Source organism: Protomyctophum bolini (genome assembly GCF_963924005.1).
Source record: "Protomyctophum bolini genome assembly, chromosome: 24".
NCBI lineage: Eukaryota > Metazoa > Chordata > Actinopteri > Myctophiformes > Myctophidae > Protomyctophum > Protomyctophum bolini.
In genome coordinates this window covers 11525794-11545179 of record NC_137885.1, presented here as the reverse complement: position 1 = coordinate 11545179, position 19386 = coordinate 11525794, and the positions used below count along the sequence as shown (strand labels likewise).

At 45.4% G+C, this 19386-nt stretch overlaps 2 protein-coding genes across 3 annotated transcripts in view; both read left to right on the top strand.

Moving 5' to 3' along the window:
• Positions 1-15: 15 nt before the first annotated feature.
• Positions 16-10738, top strand: nufip1 (nuclear FMR1 interacting protein 1). 2 transcript variants are annotated; one of them, XM_080758405.1, is made up of 10 exons: positions 16-428; positions 1707-1795; positions 1900-2001; positions 2577-2639; positions 4101-4177; positions 4552-4644; positions 5415-5611; positions 7855-7989; positions 9146-9414; positions 9986-10738. In XM_080758405.1, exons 1-10 carry the CDS (start codon positions 122-124, stop codon positions 10421-10423), a joined length of 1770 nt encoding a protein of 589 aa, XP_080614531.1. In that variant the 5' UTR covers positions 16-121; the 3' UTR covers positions 10424-10738. The 2 variants fall into 2 exon arrangements, with proteins under 2 accessions (XP_080614531.1, XP_080614530.1); XM_080758404.1 differs by having other exon boundaries at positions 1897-2001.
• Positions 10739-13750: 3012 nt separating this feature from the next.
• LOC308312011 (TSC22 domain family protein 1-like) overlaps positions 13751-19386 on the top strand; it is a 48032-nt gene continuing 42396 nt past the window's right edge. Inside the window, exon 1 of the mRNA XM_080758860.1 lies at positions 13751-16927. Coding sequence (XP_080614986.1) covers positions 14787-16927 — 2141 coding nt within the window. The 5' untranslated portion in view covers positions 13751-14786. The remainder of the gene's footprint in view (positions 16928-19386) is intronic.

Here is a 19386-nt window from a genome sequence, read left to right as displayed (position 1 = left end):
ACATGTGTGCATGTGTGTGTGAGCTGATAGGAAGAATTCATCAACATCAACGGATTGTATTTATTCATTACTCTACACATCATTGATTGAATCACCAGAGAGTGTTTCATTGCTCAACAACATGACGGAACCACAACAGCAACACTATCCTCCTCCGGACTTTGGAGGAGGTCCAGCATCAAACCCCATAATCAGACCCCCAACTTTCCAGCACCAGCAGCAGCATGCAGGCTCCCCCAGCAGCTTCCATCCCAACATGTGGGCCTGGGGCGGCGAGTCTCCCTCCTCCAACCCATGCATGATGAACCCATGGGACCACCACGGTGGTGGTGGTCCGGGTGGGTGGCAGCCGGGTTGGACCCCACCGCCGGGCTCCATGGGAGGATGGGGGAACCAGAACAACCATGGCCCACATCATCCACCCTACGGTAAGTAATTGATTGATTGATTGACATTGTTATGAACCCATTGCAGAATGGGTACAGTACAGTCCAAGGATGGACGGTACAGGTCAATACAAATAACTGCTGAGGATAAAACCAGAAAAAGAACTAAGACTTAGTATCATTTAGTACCCGTTGCTTGGTTCCATTTGTATACTGTCAGAGATACAGACTTAAAGGACTCCAGAGAGTCCCTGGGATCCACTTTGAGAAAAAACAGTTCTAGCAATACCATTGGTTCTTGGATGTTTTAATTGCAGGGATCCCCATAACTCTGACAGCGTACAAATGGAACCAAATGGTCACTTAACTTACCTACCGGTATATAATATGGAACTGTGAGGTCAGATGTAGAGATTTTGGCCAGTCGGTGAGTCATTATCAATGATGTCACACCATGCCGGATATGTCCATATGGAATCAGTGAGGTCAGATTGTAAAGGTATTGAACAGCCCATATATGGAGATCTAGGTGATGATCCAGGCGTATGGCATCAGACATAGCAATTACCATCAAGCGAGAGCATTACAGTCTCTGGTGCATTCACTGCAAGGCCTTGCCCACAGCCCTGCGCTCCTGGCATATCTTCATCTGACCTCATCACACCCTGTACACACTCAAGATACGCTCCATATATGGCCAGTGCACGCGACCTCGCCCTTTAGGTCCATGGCGGTTAACTATGAAACTTTGTTTGTCCCGACACCCGTCTGGCCAGAGGCGCTGCAGAGACTAGCAATCCCTGTTATGCCCATATATGGAGATCCTTGACTGTGATCAATATTAAGCCCATATATGGGAATGCCAATATATGATCGTATTGTGACAGTCTCATGATAACCGCTGTGGTTGCCGCAAACGTCACAGTTAACTATGGAATCATGCATTTCCCGTCAGTCAGTCAGTCAGTCAGTGTATCATTTAAAAAAAAAACATACATGGGGAAAGCCCCATATATGGGGCCCAGGTCTCGTGAGCGGCGATGTCGCTTCTCACCCCCAGGCGTCTTATTGGTAGTACAATGAATAACCCAAATGCCAATAATTGCTGACCACCAGGACCAGATCTTGTACATGCAGCTGAATAGTGATTTAGTTCATTTGCATTTTCACATGGTTCTGATTCTGAAACGTCGAATATGAACCTCTCTTCACTGCTCTAACCACCTAGTTTATAAAACTACCACTAGATGCCTCTATTGTGTAAGCTGCTGTATGGCACGGTTATGTTCTTCTCATGCCTGAAACATTTGGCCCTTTTAGGACAAAACTTCCACCGCGGAGGCCATCGAGGCGGGCATCGGGGCGGAAAACCCAATTACGGAGATCCCTACAACAACCAGGGGAAAAAGGTAAACTAAGAAGTCTGCTGAACAGGTCAAAATATCATGATGTTGTCTATTTTGCGTTGTCTATTTTTTGTTAAGCATATAATCTTGTTCTTAACCCACAGCAGAAAAATAAGAAGGAACCAGAATTTGCACATTTTTGTGACCCATGTGACCGGGGTTTTAAAAACCAAGAAAAGTATGACGAACACATGTCTCAGCATGTCAAGGTAATTGACAAACGTTTAATCTACTCATGAATAGAGCGCCGAAGTCTGACGTCACTTTCAGTAGAGGGCGTCAGTCCCCAGGTTCATGTATTTTTTTAGTTGCATTGTAATCCCCATAGGGAGGATTTTAGATCGCTTCATATAAGAACTGTGTTTGAAAAATAAACATGTCATCCCGGCCGCTTCACTCATATGGATATGAAGAATCAACTGACTGAGAGAAAACGCTAATGTTACTGCTACTGAATTAGTTACATTTTCGCTAGAAGCAGACTGTATCATATATGTGTGACTGACTGTTGCAAACGATACAGAGACACCTCCCTGACAATAACGCAGAGACAGCTTTTTTATTTTTGGACCACAACGCTTATAGTAGACGATATTAAGATCACCCCATGTTATTCTCCATAGAGAAATTACTTCCGCGAACCAGGGGAATCGAAGGGATGAGCGACTTACGTCAGGACTTCGGTGCTCTATTGCTTTCACACATTTGCCTTTTTTTCTTATGGCATTTGGCACATTATTCATTACTAGTAGCAGTGCTGTGATTTAATCTGTTTGTCTTTCAGTGTTCAGTTTCAGACTGCACCTTCACTGCTCACGAAAAAATTGTCAGCATCCACTGGAAAAATGTAAGTGTACTGACTAACTGCGGTGACGTCTTAACAAGGCAGGAAATAAGAATTCCTGACCAATAATGTTAGACAAAAAAATATCCACTTATTATCCACTTGAATCCTATTGTTCTGGGCCGTACGTACATTAGCACTTAGAAGACCGACAAGCTTTAGGTTTATTTATTTAGCATGTAGTACAAAAAATAGACAATAACATATCAAAGAACAAAAATACAATGCAAGGAAGGGAAGAAGCCAGCTGGCTTATTTGGAATCCTTTCCTGTAGGAAGAGGTCATTGGTTTAAATTTAAAAGATTAAAAGTTCATAAAGAACAGTACATAAGTCTACAAGTTGGCAAAGGAGGGCTCAGCTATATAGCTCAGCTACTGTATATATCAGTTTCTTTTCACTTGTGGTAAGTGAAGAAGACCTACACTACTTACGAGTAATGCAGCAAAGTCAAATATTTGAAATTTAGGCCTGCGTTTGTCATCAAAGATACCAATTGAAGCCTGCATTTGGCTTGTTGCACTGTGTAACTTTACTTCATCGGGTCAAGATCCTGTGTCTAGGTGAGACCTTTGAGACCTTTGTCTCAATAGAAGAGCAGGGAGCCAAAATACAACCATCCCAATTGTATACGTTATATTGTATTAACATACTTTACTATACACATCGGACAAAATAATATATATAATATAATAAAGTTTATTCATGTATTCAAAAGTTACATAGCGCCGGCCCACTTTAATATGAAAATACAAACGAACACATAAGGGTAAACTACACTCATCACTGAATCATTGGACCACTGAATGGCACTGACATTAACTTTTATTGGCTGAAGTTTGAGAAAGTCACTAGACAAAATCAAATCTCACACAATATTCTTCACCAAATTTCTTTATTGATAGTGTAACGATGATATATCATAATGTGAATATAAATTTATTTAATTTTTTAAACCAGGAAAACACAATGGGCGATGTTTGTCAATATTAATCATATCCAAACTCGCAGACGATATCTAGTCTCATACCAGGGTATCGACTGTATATCTCTGCTGTCGGGAAACCTCATAACTCCAAAATGTTTTCAGGAAATAAAAAATATACATTTTTCAGAAAATTAAGAAAATCTTATATTAAAAAAAAAAAAGCCATACAGCCTCATCAAAGTTGGTGTTGTAACTGTATTTATTGTCATTTACTTCATGAAAGGGGGGAGAGGTGGTGGAGTTAGTTGCTTTAGCAGACATTTTGAGTGTCCAATGGAGTTAAGAGGTTTTGTCCAAAGCACTTTTTACTACTTTCCATTGGTTCAATATTTTCAAAACGACAAAAAAAAAAAATCGAAAGCATCAAAAATGGAGTTATGAGGTTTCCTCCCGACAGCAACGTTATACTTTATATATATTGCTTAGCCCTACTTCTCAACTCTTTTTTTAAATTATTTGTCTTCCAAATATCTACAGAACCATGCTCCAGGAGCTAAAAGAATCAAGCTGGACACACTGGACGAAATTGCAAAATGGAGAGAGGAGAGACGCAAGTCAGTATTAATAAAGGCTGTAATATGAACGTCTTCGATACAGTACGTCTTCCATAACCATTGCTTTGGTATCACCCAGTGTGGCCGCCATTATGCAATGTATTGCAGTGTGGACCCAGTTACCCAATGTCGTACCCAATGACCCTTTTCTTTACCATTACACCACTAGATGGCGCAATTAAGCCATGTTCATCCATCTCAAATGTACACTACACTACAGTACCTGCTTCTCAAAACCAAACCCTAATGATGCTTGATTATATAATGCACTACATTTTCACAGCTAGGACTTGCCAAGTGAATGTTTGCCTCAGGATAACAACGAATTATGTTCGATTTTCTGTTTAACAGAATTCCAATTATGCCCTTTTCAGGAACTACCCGTCACTTCAGAATGTGGAGAATAAGAGAAAAGTGATGGAGGTCAGAGAGGAGACTGGAGGGGTCCTGGAAACTGCACAGTTTGGGTATGTATTATTGTGTATATAATACTGTGTATTAATGACATTTCATCCCTTTAGGATGTTCTCTCTCTTTCTCTGCTGTAGTGAATCAGGAATAGAGCTCATCTGCCTTTATTAACCACTTATATTATATACTGTACTTAGTTAAAGCTGCTATAAGCAATAGTATGTAAAATGTTTAGTTACCTTTTTTTTTTTTTTTTTTTTTTGTGGTATTCAGACGGCCAGCAATGGGTAAAACGCTCACAAAAAATATTTAGTCTCTGTGACACATCTAGAGGCCACAATCTGCATTCAAAGATTTTCCTAGAAGCTTTGTCATTGGTCGATTTGCCTGTCTACTTCGTGATTGGTTAGTCATTTCGACCAGGTTGTTTTTTTTTTCCGACCAATGACAAAGCTTCTAGGAACATCTTTGAATGCAGATTGTCACAGAGACAAAAAAAACTTTGGGAGCGTTTTACTCATTGCTGGCTCTGGCTTTCTGAATACCAAAAAGTAAATGAAAAACAAAGTCATTAATATTGCTTATAGCAGCTTTAATACCAGAGCTCTATACCAGAGCTCTATACCAGGCCCCTGTCCTGTTTACGCTCTATAGTAAATATCCTCACTGAAAATAGACCATCTACAAGCTCAACGTGCTGTGAACTTGTAGATCTGCTGTTTTTACCGAATGCGTTCCCCAGAACAGGGATGCTAGGGGTTAATGTGGTCATTTTCCAGACGGAGAATTAGGAGCAATAATTCTTTGAACTTAACACCGTTGCTAGGCGAATGAGAGGACGAGGCAGAGGACGAGGACGAGGCAGAGGAGGCTGGCGAGGAGGTCGCGGGAACTTCCAGGGGGGTGCAGGGGGTGGTCCTCTTTTGTGCGCAGAAAGTGGCACTTCGGGGAGGCCACCGCCCCTCACTCAGCCCCCCAGGGAAGGAGATCCATTGGGGGCTCTCGTCAACAACAGTGACCCAGGTGGGTGACTCAACGTTGGCTGCAAATGTAATGTTATTACAGGTTATGGCAAAACTTAACATTGCATACGCTATTCGGTGATATATTTTCTGCCTATTCGGGTCGAAAATGCATTTTTAGCCATTCTCTTCCGAATATGTTCTGCAGCCGAATATTCGGTGCATTAACCAGAACGTTTTTATTGATCAGAGGTTCCCACTCGCCACGAGACTGGGTTATAACGCTGTGTGGAAACTATTTGGAGGGGGAAAAAATGCATTGCATAACATAATGCAAAGAAAGACATCATGGCGGTCCTTCATGTTAGAATGGTGATATGATTGGTTTTCACAGCAGTGGGATTAGGTTTGTCAGCAGCTGTCAGCAGACTTCCTAGTCTACGTTGAATTTAGACGTCACCAGCAGTGTTGATTTTGTCGACTAATACTAAAACAAAAAAAGTTCGTCGACTACCTTTTTTTCACTGACGAAAACTAAATAAACTAAGCTATGATGACTATAACTAATAACTAACTAAATATATTGACAATTTGTCAACAAATAAAAACTAGACTAAAATGTTAGGAAGGGACTAGTGGACAAGAGATCCAGTATAAGTAAAAGACAACAAATTTTATACTTGGTTGCATGCTGAAAATCTACAAGCTCACAATTGTGAGCTAGTTGTAGATCAGCTATTTTCAGCAATTGTAAAATCAGCCATTACGAGGGCATCAAGGCCCGCCAAAATACATTTTAGTCGACTAAATCAACTGTAGATTAAAGTCGACTAAAATCTTATGTTATTTTACATTCCATGTGACTAAAACTAAAATCTAAATTTTATGTCAAGAACAACACCGGTCACCAGATGCATCAGTAGGCAGAGATCTGGGTTTGTCTGGCTATGCGTGACCTCCCACCACTTATTGGTAATCCAATCCCACCCAACCCGCTTCCAATTTGTTGACCCAAATGCCACTGATTGACGGATCTATTTGTTCTGGTTATGTTTGTTAGTAGGACTGGGTCCTCCTAGGCCTAGCCTGACTTGCTGCGTTCCCCGGATCTGAAATGTCACTTCGCGTGCATTGTTGATTTCGTCGACTGATATTAAGACGAAAAATGTTTGTCGACTCCATTTAGTTGGAGCCCAGGCTAGTTTGTTAGTGTGGTACTCTTTATTTCCACCAGCCAGGTGGCGTTTTACTTGGCATAAAAGCTCTGCACATTTAAATTAAGGATGTCCAATAAATCTGTCTTTAGGACGGCATCAAGGCCCACCAAAATACATCTTATGATATTTGGTCGACTAAAACTGCTTTTTACTTTTTACTTGGCATAAAAGCTCTGCACATTTAAATTAAGGATGTCCGATATAGAGCGTCACAGTAGGCCCCCTATCGTAGTAGGCCACAGTAGGCCAGGAAATGATTCCCCGTTCATTTTCCTCGTAGACATTTCAAAAAAGTATTTATTTAAAGTCCTTTTAAGCCTCGTACAAAGCCAACTCGAGTTGTGACAAATCATGACAACAAACACGATTTTTCGGGCCGAACAAATTATTCGAAAGAAGAAGAAAACGGCAGGTTACAACACTTTTTGTTGTTTTTCTTCTTTGTAATTATTTTGTTCGGCCCAAAATGTTGTGTTTGTTTTTGTTGTCATGATTTGTCACAACTCTTTCCGTAGCGTAATCGTCTTTAAATAAATACTTTTTGAAATGTCTATGGGAAAAATGAATGAGGAATTCACTTCTGGTCCTAGCGTCGTCATGAAAGGGGGCGGGACTGCGGCGCTCTATTGGCTTCTTTACTGATTTACATTTTCTTCCGATATTGTCCAACTCTTCATTTCTGATTCCGATGTCAACCAATACTGATATATGTATCGTTTTTCATCCAAACTAATCACAGATCTCCTGTCAAGGAATTAACACACCATGCTTAATCTTATAATAAGATTTTATAATAAATAATACAATTATTTAATGCACAATTTTCATAATGTGTTAATCTTACGACAAAAAAAACCCTGATACCAATTTTTTATTTTTATGTCAATAAAATCTAATCTCCAATTTAAATCGAATCAATTGTAATTTTGGAGATTCAGAAACCTCCATTCAAGCACTTTAAAAAAGTGTATAGTCTGAATGCCTTATTATGTTCTGTCTCGCATATTGCCAAGTCCCTTCTGGGAAGAAAATTATCTTAGGGTGCCGGTGCGAAAGCTGATCCTTTGCACTCCTTACACGCTTCCAGATTCGGACAGAGAAGAGTCGGGTTCCAAACAGGACGGGCTTGTGGTGGCCCCTAAACAGATGAGCTCGGGACTGGGGTCACTGGTGGCCAACTACGGATCCATGACAGAGAGCGATACTGACGAGGAACCCGAGGGTGAGTTTCAGTATCAAAACACAGGCCCCCCCAGCAGACATGTTGCTCAGTACAAGTACACCCCAAAGGGTCATGGGGGACGGGGGGACTCTTCGCTTTACGCCGCATATTTGAAATGGTGGGACTTGGTGAAAAGGGTCGTTATTTTATTGCTAGTGGAGGGTGGAGCCGTTTTGTGTGTCAAAAGCGTTAATGTGGGCTTTAAAGGTCGTCTGTCTGTTTCCACAATAAGGAAACGTGTTTCTGTTTGTGAAATAATCAACAGTGACACCATTTAAAATGTGTGTTCAAGTTAAGTTTCTTCATTAGGATAAACGCCTTGAGATGTACCATCTTGATATTGAGCTAGTCCCAACATAAAGGCATGTCACAGTCATTACCTATATACAGAGTAGACAAACAAATCATACTGTACATACAAAAAACACATTAACCATTGCAAGCCTTGCAAAACATCACAGCCTTAGCATTTCTTAAATGTGTTACTGAATTTGATGCCATCTAAATTCCAATGCAGTGAGTGCACAAATGTAATGATGAAATGATATTAGTATGTGGCAGGTTTACCAATAATAAGAACATACCACTTCAAAGTAATAAGACACAATAATCAAACAGTGGGAGTATTAATTGATAAGCCAGTCTGTTACGGACACTAAATGAAAATGTAATAGTGTTGATCAACCGCATGTTCCGCATGCATGATTGGATATGCATTCAGTCATGTGCTTCCTTCTGAGGATCATTCAGCACTTGCCTGGAAATCAAGCGGCCAGAAATAATTTGCCTGTGTAGTCTTCAATGACAAGCAAGTCTTTTGCACGCCTACAAAAACCAACAGGTGCCTAGAAGGACCAACTGGGGTCCAAAACTCAACAGGAAAAAACTCCACAATGCAAGATAATGCAAAAAATACTTTCATGGAACGTGTTCTTCTCGCAATTAAAAATCCTTTATTAAAATGGCATTCCTATGAGGCAATTCAAATGTCGAGTCAAAATGAATATTGTCATTGTCTGTCTCATTCCATTTTGGAAGACTTCTAGTATTATCCAAAGAGCACCTTCAAGGCCACTCTTTACTGATCCTCTTCCAACCCCAAGCAGCATTCCAGGCATCTGCTAAAAGTATCCATACATTTCCTTTTGTGTTTCAGCCATTCCCATCCAGAGAGGCAGCAAACTGTTGCATGAGAACCAGGCTCTCCGTAAGACTCTGCCAGCAAGGCCCCGGGATGAGGCACCCCCTGGGGATAGGAGAGCCCCATCTCACGCCACGGACGCCCAACAAAAGCCCTGCTTTGGCACTAGCCCACACACACGGGGCCGAGGAAGGGGGAGAGGAGGGGGCAGAGGGGGCAGGGGTGGCCCGGGAGGGTGGCAAGACACAAGGTCTCAAAAACGACGTGCCACCCTGCTGGAGATGGTAAGGAGGCAGAGTACACATCATGCACAATATTTACTGTATGTACCTTCATAATTTGATTCAATTATTGAAAATGCATCACAAATTTTAATTGCAATGTAATACATCAACACATCTGTCATATCAAGAAACAATATATATGATCCTCAAATAATTAGTGTGGTTGCCGACAGGCACAACATTGGTCTTTTTTTTCTCTCTCTCCTCTGATTGGACAAATAATAATAATTATTATTATAATTATTATGTAATGATTATTTAATTGAAGGCACCTTTTTGCCCTCCTATGATTGGACAATATATGGTGACATCTCAGTATTTGAACTGCCACACTCTTTCTAGTTTAAGTATTATTGCAGTGCAGCCATAATCCAGACACATTTGTTCGGTTTGTCTCTGTCCATTATAAATGTATTCCTGTGTCGATGGTACCCTTTTAAACGAAGCATACTTATCTGATTCCTCGTTTCGTCGTCCATAGTAGTGTGCATCAACACAAGAACAATCTAAATGTTACGCTGTCACACATTGGCATCATGATATGCGGTCATTTTCTCTCCACTGTTTACAGTTACTGGCCCCAGATGTCCGTCACGAGAGGAACGTCCTCCTGCAGTGCGTGCGGTACATCGTCCGAAACGGCTTCTTTGGTCTAGAGAATGGACCTCAGAATGGGGAGCGAACGGGGCACGCACCTGCCACTGCAGCCTTTGGCACCGCGTCAGAAAACCACATCAAAACCACAACTACAGAGAAAGACTGTGAGAAGGAAAACGTCGTACTGAGGGAGAAAGTCTGCCCAGTGGAGGCCCAAGATACTCAAGTGGACTTGGAACCAAGGGCGATGCGGGGCCCTGAGCTGGGAAAACAGGTTCTTGTCCTCGACACCAAGGACAATATCACAGATAAAGAATGTCACGAGCTTGGGTCGGCTTCGACAGAGAACGTCATGCCTAGCTCCTATGTTTATGATGATGAGATATGGGAGAGCCCTGGTGCTACCATGTAGAAATAGAAGAAAAAATACTAAAGGTATGCTGAAATACACAAAACCTTGTTTTCTTTCACTATGCAGAACAAACTTAAATGATTTACGTGTCTCAGTTCATGACAATTATGTTATTGTTGAATACAATTATCATTCTTTTGGACAGTGAACGGAGATAATAGGGGGATGACATGCAGTGCCTCGGGTTGGTTTTGAACCAAGGTCAGCTGCGATAAAGGCTATAGCCTTAAATGATTGTGGTATGCGCTCTTTCATTTGTTTTTGTTTGTACTCTTTATGAATATATTTCATTGTAACTTTTTCACTATGCAAATAAATTACGGTATTATCCTTGTGGCGCTTTATCTGAAAATGTTTTGTAACTTAGGACAACATACATTCTATACTAGATCAAGTCAGGCCAGGGTAAGAAACTCCTGCCAAGTTTGGTATAATTAACTTACTAATAGTATAATCAATTTTATTCCTCACCATTACCAATGACCAATGACTCTCAAGGAGCTCTTGAGCTGGTTGCCCAAGTTTAGGTCGAACGTATACAGAAAGCGTGGCTGATGTGTCTGTTTACTCTGTGAGGTTCCAGTGTTGTGCAACAACCTTTGGAGACGTGCTTTGCAGTGGAACTTTCCTAGTACTCAGCCCCCCCCCCCCCCTCTCATTGCACTGCATTTGCAGTGATGCTGACATGTTGGAAGATTAATGTCAGGTGTGTCTTATATGTGTGTGTGTGTGTACATGTGTATGAATAGTTGAATGAATGGTTTATTTCGGTACTTTACAGTTGCATGTTTAAAATACAGTTGTGTTGCATAATCAGGGTTAGCACCGAAATAGGTGTATACTGAATGAAGCCAAAGCTGCTTATGCCTACCCTTTTTTAAGGGTAACATTAGTTAATGACAGTGACAAAAACTAAGTAAGAAAACGTGTGTGTGTGTGTAGTGTATATATGTTTGTATGCTGTCCCTTGAGTTTCAACGTGCCCTTTTTCTGCTGTCATGGCGCATTGGTGCAATATCTGAAGCGGTGGAGCTTTTTCCCTGGAGGTAGGGAGGAAGAGAGAGCTGTCAGAAAGTTGAGTGATTGCTCGCTCCTACCAGGTTGGCTGGTTGATCCTGCCAGTAGCATATTCTTGTCACAAAGATAAAGCCATGCATGCATGTCTAAGTACAAACGGCTTGTACATTTATACATTTTAGCCAAAATAAATGGGTGATATTACTGATTTAGTTTCTCATCTACAGCTGCTAGTTAAAAAAATTGTTTTCAAAATATGCTACTTCCATACAGTCTGTTCTTTCACCTTGGTAGCAGACACACACTGACAGTGTCAAGCTGTCACTCACAACCTCGGACAGGCCTATTTATGTATGGGAATACTAGTTAAAAGGTTAATTATGTAGGGAATGCTTGTCTGAAATGGTGGGTTTTGAGTGTGATTTTGAACGTGGCCAAGGTGTGGGCAGCTTTGATGTTATTTGGGAGTGAGTTCCATAGGGATGGGGGTAGCAACCAATAAGGCTCTGTCACCCCAGGTTCCTTTATGTAGTTTGGAGTGCCCAAAGGGTAGATTGCGATCTACCAGTAGATCACAAAGGCTTAGCAGGTAGACCAGTAAGACGTGCAAACGCGGGAAGCGAACGCAGCTGAGACCCTGCAGATCATGTCTGTCTGTCTGTGTGTCTGTCCCGCTGTTACTGTATATGTGGATCTGGCCCCTTTTGTGCCCATATATGGAGCTGAGTGGACCTGGCCCCTTTTGTGCCCATATATGGAGCTGAGTGATTGCTGATGCAACACACTCCATATTTGGATAGCAGGACAGACACACAGACAGACAGACAGACAGACAGACACACAGACAGACTCACAGACATGATCTGCTAGGTATCATAGTAAAAGCCATTTTCAGCAATGGTATTATAGCCTAATGTTTTCGGTGGGTAGATCTTGTTGAGCTGGTCATTTTGAAAGTAGCTCTCAAGTCCAAAAAGTATGAGCACACACACGTTCTGAGAGGAACAGGCACTGTCAGATCAGTTACGCAACTTTTGGGAAATCGAATCCACATGAAAGAAATGCATTTTGAGAAGGAAGACATGGCAGTGTATCCCAAGCCGTGCATATCCACGGATATCCCAAGCCGTGCATATCCACGGACCACGGATATTATTTGAATTAAAATGCTATTTTTGGTCATAGGTGATATCATATGGCCGACTTGGTACAATGTCACAATGGTCACAATGTGGGACAGGGCCTCAATTTGTGGGACACCTGAAAAGTCTTCAAAAAGAGGGACTGAAAGGGGGACATCTGCTCACCCTTCCTACAAGTAGGTAGAGATTGGCTCGTATAAACGGCATACATCATACATGCCTGATGCCACTATAGCCTACCTGTACTTTGACATTATTTATATCTCATTCAGTTTTTGACATATAGGTTTATTATCATAAACCTCTGTCAAAATGTACGTGTGCAAAGAAAGCAGAAGGCACACAATATACCAGACTTTATCTAGTGAGTAGTTATGTTACGTACTGTAGTGAACTGTACAACTGTACATATATGTGTAAGTAACACAAACTACAAAATAAATGCCTCGTTTATTCTCCGGTCGTACGGCGGTGTCGCGCCGGCGGACAAGCAGCGGATCTGTAAGCTCACAAGGCGTCGCGGTGGCGACGCCTTGTGAGCTTGCAGGTCTGCTGTTTGACATTGCGCATGCGCGGTGCGCGTGTTTGCATTATATCCCTCCCTTATATATAACTATGGTCCCCTCCTCTAGCTCTCGTTAGATCAGTGTTGCCACGTTTGCTTATTATACGCGACATTGGGCTTGTTTTTCTGTAAAGTTGCTTGTACATAAATACCTTGATTGATTGATTGATTGATTGACTGACTGATTGATTCATTGATTTATTGACTGATTGCAAATGTTGTTAACAGTTTGCAGAATGATTACAGTTCAAGGAAAGCACAGTTTAAACCAGAGGTTCTCGAGTCAAACATTTTCATGTCAAGGATGCCATCATGCCCAGATGTATTTGTCCCATCCATTTGTGTCCCCCCCCCCCCACACACACACACCACCACCATCTGAACATATTTTGTGCCATGCAAGATCTGTGTTGTTAAGAAATTTCATTCCAAAAATTGCCACTTTATTTTTTTCAAATAGCTCTGTAGCCTAGTCGCTTCTATTGGGCTTTTGTTTTCATAGACCTGGCTGCTTATTTTTCTCGCAGAATCTGGCAACACTGCTCTAGACTAGACTGACAGCCCCGGCCCGTAGCGTACCGGCAATGATACAGCAAACACACACACACCCCAGCAGCACGTTATAGCAGCTTATAAAAAACACGGATCGACGCGATCGGATCGATCGGTTGCCTATCGACATCGATCGATCATGGATTTAACGATCGCCGTTTGATCCCACCACCAACCACCATCTGGATCTATTAGAAAGGAAAGACATCGGATCGGGGACGTGTCTGGATGAGATGGATGGCTTGGTTGGTGGTGGTGCGACACACACCGGCCAGCCTGGATCTCCTCCTCCTCCTCCTCCCTCCCATTCTCTGCTGAAGACCACCTAAAACCTCCCGTCATCTCCGCTGCTGCTGCATCTGTGGATATAACATAATATCGTCTGGTTTTGTTCTTCCGTCTTTTAAGTTTTCGTGAAAACAACAGCCCCAGTGCGATCCTCTTTGGGAGGTAATGAACCGGCAACCCGCCGGGCGCCGGCTCCGAGGAGAAGAAGGAGAAGGCTAGGGTTGCCATTAGCGGTCCAGCTTTAGCTTTAAGCTAACGGCTAGGTAGCATTTGTTTTAAAGCGCAAGCAAGCTAAATCAACCATTGTTTTGTTTTATTTTATTTGCATCACTGAGGTGGAGACGGTCATACACACATGCAACGAGACACTGCCGGTGGGACACCGTAGACAATCCCAGGGCTGTTATTATTATTATTATTAGCGTTAGCTTGGTTGTTATACATACATTACATTGATTTATTACTTAATATGGCTCCATGGAATTGAACTTGCTCGGGAAACCATCACGGATTTGAACCAAACCTCAGTATATTTTAGTTGAATTAGGATCCATAACGACACTGAACAGTCTGCTGCGTCTCTGAATCGCAGACAAACAGAAGTTGTTGCAGAGAAAAGTTTACCCCAGTGACGTCACTGATGTACAATCCACGAATGTGAAAGCAATAACCCTCACTGTCTGGGTTTTCGAGCCGCTGCCCTTGGGTGGCTCTGCTGTAGCCGTCTGCTTTTTTAGCAAATAGCAGACGACAACATAGCCGGCAGGCAGCCCGCATCTTTGGTCTTTTGACATCGAACATGCACCACCAGGACTTTTCTGGAGATCCAGCCGGGACTGGGAGTAAGAAAATGCCCCATCAGGCGGCGGCTTTCCACCACAGAAGGGGCAGCGCCGGTGCGCCTGCGCCCTCTGCGGCTGGCGGGGGCGGCGGCGGCGTGGACGACAGCCCGCAGCAGGCCGGCTCCTCCTCCCCGATGCTTCACCATCAGACGTCGCAGTCCCAGGCGTCCGGCGCTCAGGTGAAGAAGAAGAGCGGCTTCCAGATCACCAGCGTCACCTCGGCGCAGATCAGCGCCAACAACAGCCTGGCGGACGACACGGAGAGCTACGACGACATGGACGAGTCCCACACGGAGGACCTCTCCTCCTCGGAGATGCTGGACGTGTCCGTGTCCCGCGCGACGGACACGGGCGTGCCCGAGAGGAGCTCCTCCGACGAGACGCTCAACAGCCTCCACGGGGTCGACACGCCGGGCCTCGTGTCCCCCAACGAGCCGCTGCCGCCGCATCCCATCCCCCCGGGCGGCTCCCAGCAGCAGCAGGCCTCCATGATGGTGAACGGCACCGTGCACCATCACCCTCAACAACAGAGCCACTCCCACCACCTCCACCACCATCACTCCGACAACAACATGGGGGGAGCTCAGCTTCCTCTGTCGGCCACAGGGGGGGGGGGCCCGGCCGGGGCTACCTCCGGCCCAGCTCCGGTTTCTACAGCTGTGCCAGGAGGACCAAGCCAGTCCCAGAGGCCACCGGTGTTGGATAACATCATACCTGCTGCCATGGCAGCAGTCCAACCAGTCGCCGCCGCTGCTGCTGCTGCTGGTGGGGACACGTCTAGCAATGTGAACGCTCTCAACGCGTCTGCTGTGAACGCCTCGGGCGGAGGGGTTTCCGCCGGGGTGGGACTGCCGCCGGGGTCCGTCGCCCAAGGTCCGGCCGCCACTCCTCCTCCTCAGCAAACCCAGACCGCCACGGGCTCCCGCTTCAGGGTGGTCAAGCTGGACACTAACCTTGAGCCCTTCCGCAAAGGGAGGTGGATGTGCACGGAGTACTACGAGAAGGAGATCCCCCAGGCGGCGGCGGCCGCGTCCGAGACCGCCAGGGCCTCCGCCGCCACCGAGACGGCCGCCGAGACGGAGCCGCCGGCGGCGGCCAGCCCGGGAGGTCCGAGCGCACCGCTGCAGCCGCCCCAAACACTGCTGCAGCCCTACCCACAACAGCCGGGCCTTCCGGACTTCACCAGCCCCCAACCCGCGCAGACTGTCAGTCTGCCGGGCCAGGAGGTTGTTGGTGGTGGGGGGCACGTTCTCCAGCAGCCTCCTTCCGTGCCACAGGTTATTATGGCGCAGGGTTCTGGGGTTCAGCAGCCTCCCTCTATGATGCCCCAGCCGCTGTCCCTGCCCTATGCTGCTGCTGCTGCTGCTGCTGACGCCCAAGCCCAGGCTGGCTACGCTCCGCCCCACATCCCTCCTGGCGGGATGGTGGTGGGCCAGGGGGCGGCGGCGCGGCAGCCAGATTTTATCCAGCCCACGGCCCCTTTCCAAACACAGGTGCCTCCGCAGCCTCACATCACCCCGAGTGTCTCCATGACCATGGGGCTCGGGGGCGGCGGCGGAACCCAGCCGGCGGCGGGCGCCGTCGCTCTGCAGCTTCTCCAGCGCCAGGCCCCCGGCGGCGCTGCCAACTTTGCTCCCCCGGGCGGGGCACAGCCCCAACAACAGCAGCAGCAGCAGCAGCTCCACCCCTCTCTAGCCCAGGCCCCCCCCTACAACGCCGCCATGCCATTCCAGGCGGCGCAGCACGCCCCTTACTTGCCCCTGACGTCGCTGCAGGCCGACCTCCAGCCTCTCCTGGCGCCGGGCATGCAGACCTTCATGCACGGCTCCGGAGGCGGCGCCCTGATGGGCCACCACGGCGGCTCGCCTCACCACTACGCGGACATGGGCTCCCTGAAGTCCGCCCAGCTGGACGACCCCCAGAGACTGCTGTTCCAGCACCAGAGCCTGCTGGGCATGCCCCGGGGAGAGCGGACGGTCACGCAGGCCATCGGCGCCGCCGGAGCCCTGACCCAGATGGGGATGGCCGCGGAGGCCAGCGCGCTGGTGGCCGCCGCCGCCGCGGGCCTCCGGACCCACACCGTGGAGGGAGACGACAGGTGAGCGTTGCAACGGCTCGTCTTCTTGGCCTATTATTACAAGCATATGTATACTATAATGTGTATATATATATATAAAAAAAAGATCTGCATTATGCCAGGACATTTAAAATTGTGGTTTTATTTTCAGTTTTGCATAAAACCTATAGGTTGACGTACAATTTGATGAAGAAGAGGGTTAGTGGAATATGATTTGATCCATGGAACGTTCTAGTGTGTCGCCATTTGTAACGGCAATATACAGTAGCGCGGCGCAAACTGCACAGTGCGCCGTGGGGGTTTGATTCATTGGATTCTAGCAGCTGTGTACGTTGAGGCCCAACGTTAGAGGGCAAACGGCCTCATGGATCGGATCCTCTAAAGGTCACTTTGATAGTGTTCAGTTTGGCGTCTTCGGATTTCTATGTAGGCACCACTGACGACAACGCTGGTGCAGCCTGTCTGTCAGACTGTCATTGCCCTGAAACGTGCTATTCTGAAATGATGTCTGCTGGAACACTGCTGAGTCACTGTGTTGCAGGACCATGATGCACTGCTCTGTTTGACCCCTCAGCCCTCTAGGTTTTTGAGAACAGCTTAAACATGCAGTAGTCTCTGCTCTCTCTCTCTCTCTCTCTCTCTCTCTCTCTTAGCCTTTATTAGACACTGTGGCTGTGTTTAGTTCCGACACCCTTGGGGGGGGGGAAGCCGCGCACAATGGTTTATTCACGTTTCACAATGTCACGCACTTTTTCACGGAACCTGGACCTATCCATCCATTCAGCTCTTTCCTGGGGTAGCAGTTATCATTGTGGGTGCAGGTATATAGCTTCCTAGAAGAGGTGCGGTTCGGTTGTGTCCGTCTCTAAATATAGTCGCTGCATGCTGCCCTCTGGATCCCCAACCACAAACTCTGTCTGCCATGTGCCGCTGGGAGATACAGCAGAGGGCCTTTTGTCTTTGGGCAGCAGCTGTCGCCGCTGCAGAGGCGATATTATAGACCCACAGGCACAAGGAGGAAGCGGGGAACTGTGTTCAATCCGGGCCATTAAAATCTTGGCTCTCTCCTTTCACAGTGGAATGTGAGCAAGTCCGAGGCTCCTCCATTGGCATTGTGTGTTTTTTGCAGAGTTCTCCTCATGGTGGTGGTACCATGCATGCATGCATGTATGCACTGGTCTGGGAGGTCTCCGGTTGAAATCCCCAGCTGCGTTATTGAGCGCGACAGAGACCCCCCCCCCCCCCCCCCCCAGATCGCTCCTTCTTCTGAGTCGGTCTAGATAAGAAGTGTGTGACCTCCAAGCCCTGACCTGTGAATGAGAAGTCTCAGATTGTAAAGGAAAAGGTATGCACACGTAACAAATTGTGCCCATACTAGCAATTACATTGCCAGGTTATTGTGAGAATACATTATTTACTGTGATTACAATAACTTTGTCAACGACGCAACATTTTAATACACACAGATATTGTTAAAGCTGTAATGAATCCAATACGCCTCTGATTGAAGTTTGAACTACAGAATCTAGTGTTGTTGTGCTTCCATACTTTGGTATTGTGCAGAGTGACTATGGATCACTGCTGCCAACTTGGTCAACGTCTCTCGGTATCAGAACATGGAGGGTGCATCCAACCACTGCCAGTGTGTTGGTTCTAGTAGTACCAGTGATGTAAATAGGTTTTCAATGTAATGAGTCCCGGGATGCAGGGATGGTCTTCTAGATGAGTCCCAGGGACATTTTACGAGTCCCACTTCAACGACGTTAGCGGTCATATTTAGCCATTTTTTACAAATTGCAGCATTTAACTCCCATGTCATTTTATATGGTTATAATGTGGTTATATTCGACAGAAGAAGAAATTATTATAACTAAAGCTAGCAAAATAAACTAGAATAAAAAACGGTACAGTAGTGCATCCCGTGGATGTGGAGGTCGTTGTTTTATTGCATCCCTTAACTTTAAACTGCATTTTGGGATGCAAAATGCACCCTATTTTAATCTCTGTAGTACCATACTTGTACAGATGGATCAATGGATCCATGTATTAGTGGTTATTAGATTTTTTTTTTTTAACCAGTCTAGACTTGCTGGAATATTGTTACAATACTAAAATAAAGTCTCTCCTTAAAACAAAATGGACGAGAAGAGAAAGGAAAGACATGGAGCGAGAATTATAGGCACCCAACTGGAACGTCTCTGACCCACCAATGTTGTTGGAGAAGACAGAACTTAATACACAATGGGCAAAATGCTGAATGTTCACTGTTCATTTAATTAATTCACCTTAAAATGTGACTTATCTTCCGAAATGATCACATTAGGGGGTGTGTGCGTGTGTGTGCGTGTGTGTGTGTGTGTGTGTGTGGACACGTGCACAGTGTGCACTCTAGTCTAGAGTAACCCGGAGGCCAGAGTGAAAGTGAGTCTATTCATGTTCAGCTGTTAGTATTCGGAGCACCCCCCCCCCCCCCCCCCCCC

What these genes read in the sequence shown, in the direction of transcription:
- nufip1 (XM_080758404.1), top strand. Translation starts at nt 122, where the DNA reads ATGACGGAACCACAACAGCAACACTATCCTCCTCCGGACTTTGGAGGA. An exon ending in CCCACATCATCCACCCTACG is followed by an intron (nt 429 to 1,706) that starts GTAAGTAATTGA and finishes TGGCCCTTTTAG; the next exon opens with GACAAAACTTCCACCGCGGA. An exon ending in ACAACAACCAGGGGAAAAAG is followed by an intron (nt 1,796 to 1,896) that starts GTAAACTAAGAA and finishes CTTAACCCACAG; the next exon opens with CAGAAAAATAAGAAGGAACC.